The sequence below is a fragment of the Zea mays genome, chromosome 7 (assembly GCF_902167145.1).
Source record: "Zea mays cultivar B73 chromosome 7, Zm-B73-REFERENCE-NAM-5.0, whole genome shotgun sequence".
NCBI classification, from domain to species: domain Eukaryota; kingdom Viridiplantae; phylum Streptophyta; class Magnoliopsida; order Poales; family Poaceae; genus Zea; species Zea mays.
Window position 1 is genome coordinate 41,270,999 of NC_050102.1, and position 8,787 is coordinate 41,279,785.

At 40.0% G+C, this 8,787-nt stretch overlaps 1 protein-coding gene across 1 annotated transcript; it reads right to left on the reverse strand.

Annotated features, from left to right (window-relative positions):
- Window positions 1–1,859: 1,859 nt before the first annotated feature.
- Window positions 1,860–8,787, reverse strand: LOC103632278 (COP1-interacting protein-related). Its single transcript, XM_008654089.3, has 10 exons — window positions 8,195–8,787; window positions 7,575–7,754; window positions 7,359–7,479; window positions 7,233–7,272; window positions 6,619–6,671; window positions 6,467–6,528; window positions 5,899–6,051; window positions 5,069–5,277; window positions 3,077–4,557; window positions 1,860–2,519 (listed from the first exon to the last, which is right to left on the reverse strand). Exons 1-10 carry the CDS (start codon window positions 8,251–8,253, stop codon window positions 2,223–2,225), a joined length of 2,655 nt encoding a protein of 884 aa, XP_008652311.1. The 5' UTR covers window positions 8,254–8,787; the 3' UTR covers window positions 1,860–2,222.

Consider the following 8,787-nt stretch of genomic DNA (forward strand, 5'->3'; position numbering starts at 1 on the left):
AAAATTGATCACTCGTCCTATTAAAAAATAATGTGTTATCATTTATTGTGTTGGGATTTGTTTTATTACTTAAGGTGGTTTGTGCTTAACTTAAAATTTTACATTTTTGAATAAATATTTTGAATAAGATGAGTGGTCAAAGTTTTCAAAAAGTATCAATGTGTGTCTGTTGGGGGCCTTCGTCTTCCAAAGGTAGTCAAAAACACGACTAATATGCTTTCCAAGTATAATATACTGTCACAGGAACCTTCGGCTTTGAGATGAAGGTGTACACGACATGAAGGGCGCGATCTGGGAGAAGGATGAATCAATTCCAAAGCTACGGATAAAGAAGCTTCGGCTTAGCGCAAGGACGGTGATGGAGAATGGAATCGACTTAAAGGGGAATATACTGCCAAGTCCTCGACTGATTACTTCTTAGTTAGTAGTAGGTGTAAAGGACATGGATGTAATTTTACTTAGGTTGCGTCCTGTGTCTATAAATAGATGAACAGTAACACCGTACTGTTCACGCTGACTTGTATTCACTCGCATGTCACACTTGGATCTTTACCTTCTGTCAAGCCGAAGGTACAAATGTAACTCAATATTGTTAATGCTTATTCATGGTTATTCAATAAAAATATAAATGATCTAATGATTTAAGATGATTATTCGTATTCTTTATATGTAATTTATGCTTCTGCTTTCTATTATATATTGAGATGATGAAGGTATGCCCTTCATAATCTTCGTCTGAAGATCATTATATCCTGAAGGAGATAATGTTTTGGAGGACGAAGTCCTTTAACCATTAACATTATGTTGTCTTGCTCTTAATTTATAGCATTTAAGACCAAGTCCCCAACAGTGTTATATCTGTGTAGCAACAGATATAAAGATGATTCTTGTTGTCAGAGAAAGAAATGGCACGTGTGGACCGCCGATGTTGGGTCAGCTTGGCTAGACGGTGAAAGAGAAAGACCAAGAGAATGGATCTGTTGAGCTTGGGCCCGATATGGGGAGGGAACGCAGGGAGTGGAGAGGCCGAAAGGGCTGAGTGAGCTTCTTCCTTTTTTTCCCCATTTCTAGGTCTTTTTCTTTTATTCCAAAATTATTTTAGAACAAGTTTGAATCAGTTCTGAATTTAGGTAAAAATCACTCGTCATAATGAATCGTATGCACTAGGATATATGCAAACACATGTGCCTAAACCTTATAAAAACTTTAATTTAATAAAAAATAGTTCTCATATATCTAGATGCACACATAAAAGGATAATTACCTTATTTTAACTTTATTTAATAAAATATAAGTTTGATGTTATAATAAGTTACTTCCTCCTTTCTCAAATATTTGTTGTTTGTTAGTTCATTTTTGAACAAAAATGTGACAATTGGAACCAATAAAGAACTCTTCAACATTTGAGATAACGTTTAGAAAAAAAAACCAATGCACATATAAAAGTTGTATAGGTTCTTTACGTTAGTTTTGAAATGACCTAACTCAACCCTCCTAGACCTCACACTCGTCAGTGGGGATGCCAATGTAAACCACAATTTAAACAGATCCAAAAACCAATAGGTACCTGACCCAATGGGTGCACAGGTGCAACACCAAACTTGGTAGATGCAAAAACCGAAACTGAACTGAACTATTATAAAAACCACATTTTGGTTCGGTTTCGGTTAAAAAACTGTTCACCCCTACGTCGAGTTGTGTCCACGGAAAGTTGCCCTTATTTTAAAAAGGAAGCAAATATCATGCGCCTTATTAGCCCTTTATTGAAGGCAAATAGCAATCACCAGGAATTGAACCCAGGTTCATCTGCTCCTTGGGCCAATCCAACTGTAGCATACCAACTGGAGGGGCCCATCTCGTCCAACCCAAAGCCAATTGACATTTATACACTGTATAAATACCACAATATATCTCAAACAACGATCAATCCATTCCATAAATACAGCCAAAAACCAAAATATAGCTCCGCGTCGCCGAAAAATCCAGGTTTACAGCTATTACAAGCCATCCTCAATAAAAGAATGAAATAATTATGTTAAAATTGGAAGTACAACGCCATGCCATTGAAAAGGTAACTTGATTTTCCATCACAAATCTTGGAAGCAGGCAGTGCTACAGCGCCAGCCATTTCCTCTTTCTGTACAAGAAGCCTTTTGATATGCCATTCATGGTTGCTGAGCTAGCGAGTGGTACGATGGATTCAAGATGCTCGGTTCTCCGTCTCACGCCATGCTTCTTCTTCGTGAATGGTCTGCGCCAGTTGACTTTGGATTCAAGGAATGCTCTGCCCCAGCAATGCTTTTGGGTTCAGAAAGCCTCTTCAGTCGATCGCTGAGTGATTCAGTTGTTCCATTTTTCTCCTTTTTCAACCCAGTGAAGGTTGGAACTGATTTACTGAGTCCATTCGTACCATTCGCTTTAGGAGAACCATTCCCTGGACCCTTTCCATTACCTCTTGCGGCGATCCTCTTTTGCCGCTCCAATTTGAGCCTCTCCAATCGCTTTATTTGCTCTTCTTCCTGAAAATATTAAAAGTTACTAGCCATTCAGCTACAAAGATGACTCATTGTACAGTTTGTCAATCAGAATTAGAAACATGCCATAAGAATGAAACAATGTCTGACACGCTCAGCTGAAAATTAATGTGTGGGAAAGTAATTGTGTGCTTGGTTTTCTTAAGCTTTTCTCAACAATTAAATCATCAAGTAGGCAGATTATCATATTAAATAGTAAAAAAGTAAATGTAATACAAAGTTACGGAGTAAAATATATATCCTCTCTTTTTTCTGGATGTGGAGTATATTATAAGTAAAACTTATAAGATTTCTGAAATAGGGAAAACTACTGAGGTTAACTGTTTGAAATTCTGCCTTACAAGGACTGTACTGAATTGTGTTTAAACTTAGCTAGTTGACCATTTGAAAGGGTGATCACAAAACAATAAAGCCTATTATCCCAAGCAAGATGGCGTAGGCTAGAAATGGAACCCAAGACTACTGACTAAAAACACAAACATTCACTATCCTTTAGTCATTTGAAATGCACATAAGGGAAAATGGAATAAATGTGAAAAAACCTGTTCTTTCTTCAGTTTCTGAAGGTCTGCCTTATATGCACGCAGGTTCTGTGCACGTTTTTGTGCATCATTCAGTGGGGTCCTTGGCGCCGATAACCTCCTCAATAAGGCATCTTTCCTTCGTTTATCTGAACCATCCTTTGCATTCCTTAGCTTCTCTTTCTCTACCTTCTGTACATCATTGTCAGCAACTGGCAAGTCATCCTCTGTTTTTTCATCTTCCACCTTCACAGTAGTCTGCATGTGGCTATCATAATCCATTGCTGGATCATATCCAAATGAAACATCTTCAGATCCACGCTCTGGCACCAATTCGTCAGGTTCGTAAAAAAGCTGATGTCCAGCCTTTTCATCTGATGCTTTATGAATTCTAGAAGGAAGCTCAACATCTATGTCAATAGTAGTTCTGCTTTCTGCTCCGATATTATCATGTAAGCTGGACCTAAGAGGGATCATAAAGGACTCGTCCGCCACACCATTCCTATTCTTGTCCTGCTGAACAGGATTCTTGTACTGGGCCTCTGCAAGAGGATCCAACAAACTATGTCTGGCTATCTGACTTCCCTGACCATAAACCATGTAGTCATCACCTGTCCCTCTCCTGTACCTTCCTCCACCAGCTTCAATCTCCTTTATTTCACTATGCATATAGTTCCTCCCTTCTCCAGACATAACAAGTTCATCATTGGACATGACCCGGATAGCTCTAGTCCTCCCATTGGCTGAATCAAAACCTACTATGTTCCGCTCATGGACAATGCCACCATCTCTCTCAGCTAAAAGAATAGGATCTGCTGTGTTTACATTCTGTTTTCTCCTTGATGGGGGTTCTTTCTCACCAGCAAACAGGTCTGCATCACTAGATCTTGTTTTTTCTTCTGCTCTCAACAAGAAATTTTGGAATGCGCTCCAGTTTCCTTGCTCAGCATCGTGGCCATTTGACATTTCATCCTTGCTATATTCATCTCCGGAGGCAAAAGTAGTTCTCCTACCCTCCTTTTTCTTTGAACTTGAGCTTTTATGCTTCCTTTCACTTGATTTGGAGTGTGAATTGTCACTGTCCGCAGACTCAACTTCAGAACTTGATTGTGATTCGCTCTCTGATGAGCCATGCTTTTTAGATGTTACATTCACATTCTTGATAACAACCACACTAGGTTTTTTCTTTCCGGACCTCTTCCCCTTTCTATGTGACTTGCGACCATGAGAACTTCCTCTATCTGAACTGCAATGGTCACTTTCAACGTCAAGAGTTTCTGAGTCCTTACTATCCGAGGAGTGCTTCCTCGAAGATTTCCTTCCTGAGTAGTGGTACCTGGGATCATCCACTGGAGGATATGGAGGGTAGTATGGATTCACCCCAGGATAAAAAGGCATGCCTTGCATAGGATAAGGTGGGTAAACAACTGCACCAGATGGAGGATGCATTGCCCATGGAGGATATGCAGCATGAGATCCCATCTGCTGGCTGGACTTCTGATCTACAAAGCATAAAGAACTATTTTCTCAAAAATGGGCAGTAAGAGAAAATCTGAAGTGCTTAATAGTGACAAGGAATGAACTAAATCCATGATTGCACAACATTTAAGTATAACTCTGCTTAGTATTTAAATGATTTTTCTGAATGCTTGAAATAACTTGGTTAAGAAAAAGCCGGATAAGCATCGTCAAATGCCAACCCAAGAGAGAACTACAATCTGTTTCATTCTAGAATAAGAAAATAAGATAGTACATCCACCTTAAAACAAAAATATAAAACTATACATGAAATGCTGATATTTCAAAATATTCATTTTCCCTTGCCATAAATAGAAGGAAACTAGAAACATTGAAGTATATTGATTTTCCTTTACTAGTAATGTTAGTGGTGCTTCATTAGTAACATTCTTAGCTTAAAAGAAAATATATTCTCTTTTTGTGTGGAGGGTACTTTCATTCCATGTTCAAAATTCAAATGCATTCTTTCTTTTGGAAAAATGCAACAACTTATACCAGCTTTAGCTCCATCCTCGCCATTTGCCTCTCCATTAATGGAGCCTGATTCCAAGTTTGGCTTCATGTTGTCTCCCATGAACACAATGCCAGATGCGTTAAATGGAGGAAATTCAGAGCGTGTAGACATTGCTTCAGGTTCAACTTCAATCCATTGTCCAGTTTCATGCTTCTGCTTCCACAGTTCGATGAAATGTGAACATGCCTTCCTGTTCAATTAGTGAATTTGAGGGAGTTAAAGATGTAGACAACATATCCTGTGCAATCACTCATTTTGGTGCAAGCGTGCAATCAAACTATCCAGAGCATCCAATCTAGATCCAACGGTTTCATATGGAAGGGGTTAAAAGTAAAATAGGTACTATGTTTTAGGTGGAAGGGGTTAAATATAAAATAACAGTCATCATTAGATCTAGATCGGATGCACCAAATCGCTTGATTGCATGCTTGCACCAGGATAAGTGATTGCATAGGATATTTTCCCAAAGATGTAAGATCTATTGACAAAATGTTATTAGTTCGATGAGTTGATGACAAACAACTGACTAAAACTTGTGCAATATTATAACTTGATCAACAAAGTTCAATAACACCACCAAGGCAAAGAGTGCAATAGTACAGTTGTTCACATAGAAACAAACCAAAACATCTGACTATCCAGGAGTTCCACACTTGTGATTTCATGACATGCTAGAGTAAAAGTGACAGATGATACAATCTTCATGGGTAGCAGCTCTAAGGTCAAGTTACAACTTAAACACAGAAGATATCAAGACAACTAGTTTAATCCAGCATATAAAACCAGCAAGTAATGGTAAGGCTATACTTACATCAGACGTGCAGCACCAAAGCGCTCTGCAAATGCGATCAAGTAACCCAAGTTGTCAATGTCAAACCCAGCAGCTACAGCACGAGCGAAAGCCATAGCCTGCTCTTTTCTTAACATAGTTTTGCGGGTTTCAAGCACTCTGAGCAATTGAACTCTGCAATTTATAATGCAGTTCTGTTAATAGTTTTCTACTGTAGAAAGATACATGATCTCAGAGTATATATGCTGCTCGTAATGGAAACCGAGACAATAGAACAGTGAATGAATAATGATGTTTGCATATATTTCTCCATTAGATGTCTTTAATTCATTATTCATTTTGTAGAGTATGACCTTAAACAGCTTAATTAATGAACCGAGCCTAGTTCAGTTGGTGGGTGCTGTGGGCAGACACCCCCACCATCCAGGTACAAATCCTATTGGAGTCAAAAGTGGGTGCCTATTTCTTTTTATTTACAATGCCACCTGATTTCCTAGGTTAGTATGAGTTTATGCAGCTTTATTAGCCACAAACAATGTGAAGACTTAACAAATAATATTCTACAAGAAAAACTGAGATGTGCAAGTACTTTGAATTCTCCTCATGTGCTGCTGTTTCATTCTGAATTTGTGGCGTTGGATTTGATCCAGGCTGTCATTGATCAAATATCTCAATCAGACTGCAGTGTTGTACCACAATACACTTACACAAACAAAATTTGGCTTGTCTAAATGATCATACCTTGTAGACAACAATTGCTGTGGCTGAATCAGGATCATAATTTGCACGTCCACCTATTAGTTGATGGACAGTGTCAGGCATGTTGCAGAAATAAATAAAAAGATATGGCAGGCTGTGACAGGTAAGGCAAATAAAAGGAAGAAACAGCTCGATCCATTCCAGTCCTCCCCTGAATGCAGAACATAATACCATCCAGAATTCTCCAGTTGGAAATAAGATATTACTAAATATTCAGGACTTCAAAAATAATATAGCTATATATCTAAGTTATTTTGATCACACTGCAAATTCAACATACTTGCTTCATAACATTAGACGATAGTAAAGCTTGTCCACAAATCATAGTGGATGTCGCATCAAACTCCATGATGGTTAGATTCTAACATTTTGGGAATTAAAATGATAAGTGCCAACTTAATAATGGCCCTTGATGTGATGTTGCATCAAACTCCATGATGAGTAGATTCTAAAATAATCATAGTGGATTGCACCTTGCTTTTCTTTTTGGTAGGCCAACGAAATAATGTTTGAGATTTAGACAATCCTCAAAGGCATGCACTATTCTATGCAACATGCTCACAGAAAGCAATCAGGTTGGTGCGGTGTCATACTACCTCCATTGCTTTCAGTCAACTTTCTTCCATGGTCTTCGACCTTTTAAATGGTGAAGCAAGAATATGTCATTATTTCTACAGAAACACACAACAAATATCCATAAGCTACAAATCTTCTGCGCTTACAGATTTTAATCCAAGACTATCGTTGCTCTGGATAGCAATGGCATCCTCGAGCTGCAGGATCTCAGACTCCAGTGTTCTGACTCGCTCAAGGACCTCCGGAGTACTCACGAAACGCACAAATCTGCGAAGAGTTGTCACGAGAAAATGACCCAACAGGGAAATAGGCAATGGCAGAAGCAACTGTACTACAGTAGTATAGAAATCTTAGACGCCAACCTCTCCACGGTGCCTCTCGTAAACCATGGCACATCGAACCCTGAGCTTGGTTCAAGTGTGATCGAGTACCCTCCCTTGGCAATCTGATCCTGGGCGGCCTTCAAGTGAGCGACGAACGGTTTCAGCAAACCAGATGCAAACTTCTCCTTCCGGCCATTCGCTATCAGAACCAAATCGAACCTGAAAAGCGAAAACAGAACTTCCGTCAGAGACCTTGAACAAAACAGTAGTTTACTCCGTCTAATAGTTTTACTTTTTTTAATTTAATTTATAACATAACAAATCTGTCTAGTAGTTACTACTATGCAAGAATCGCCGGATCTGCTACTATAATTTTACAGCTAACGGCAGACAACCAATCCCAACAAAACAATACCAACAAAGAAGAAATCGTTTTTTGGGCCAAATTCCGATCGTGACATGGACAAAACCATCTTAGGACAGTGCAGTAGACAGAGTGGTCTTCAAATGGAAGCTTCCAAGTACCAAGCATCAAAATGAACGGCACATAAACCGTCACAAAGACCAACTTTTCTACCATTCAAGAAACCAAAACCCAAAGAACGATCAATCCGCCGAATTAAAGCCGCTTCATGAGCAGATCTATAGGATGCTCTCACCTGGTCCGGGTGGGGGTGAGCTGGAAGACCACCGAATCCAGACGGGCGTCGGACCTCATCGCCGAAGAATTCCACACGAGAACCTCTCCTCTCTTGGCTCTCCCTCTCCTCTTTGTATCAGATCTTACGGGCAAAAAGCGAGCGAGCGCGCAGAAACTGCGACAAGAACCCGGCGCTTTGCTTGTGCCGGGTGCTAACCTCCCCACTGGGGAAAAAGACAAGCAGAAAGGAGAGGCGAAGGCGAGGGGAGGTTATAAATCGCGAGCAAATGCTGCCCCGGCGGCGAGTGGAGGAAAATATCGCAGCATGGGGTGGATCAGTGGATGGAGGAAGCAGAGGGGAATGAGCAATCAATTTCCCCGTACTATATAAATCTCGATGCGGTGGCAATAAATAATTCCTCGGCACAAGAACAGGGCGCGCTCTGCTGCTTGCTGCTGCTGCTGCTGGCCTGCTTGCTGCTGCTGCTGCGTGAGTGTGAATGCGAGCCAAGGAGAGAGGGAAGAGAGGAGAGCGTTTAATGTCTGTCTGTACTACTGGCAGTCAGTGACAATTTCACGAAAGTTTTATTTGCATTAATCTTGCCATCGTAC

Bases quoted from the DNA above. Each gene is read 5' to 3' on its own strand.
- LOC103632278 (XM_008654089.3), bottom strand. From the start codon at position 8,253: ATGAGGTCCGACGCCCGTCTGGATTCGGTGGTCTTCCAGCTCACCCCC. The intron at 6,672-7,232 runs GTAGTATGACAC...ATCAACTAATAG, and splicing joins GTTGACTGAAAGCAATGGAG to GTGGACGTGCAAATTATGAT. The intron at 6,529-6,618 runs GTATGATCATTT...GATCAATGACAG, and splicing joins CAGCAATTGTTGTCTACAAG to CCTGGATCAAATCCAACGCC.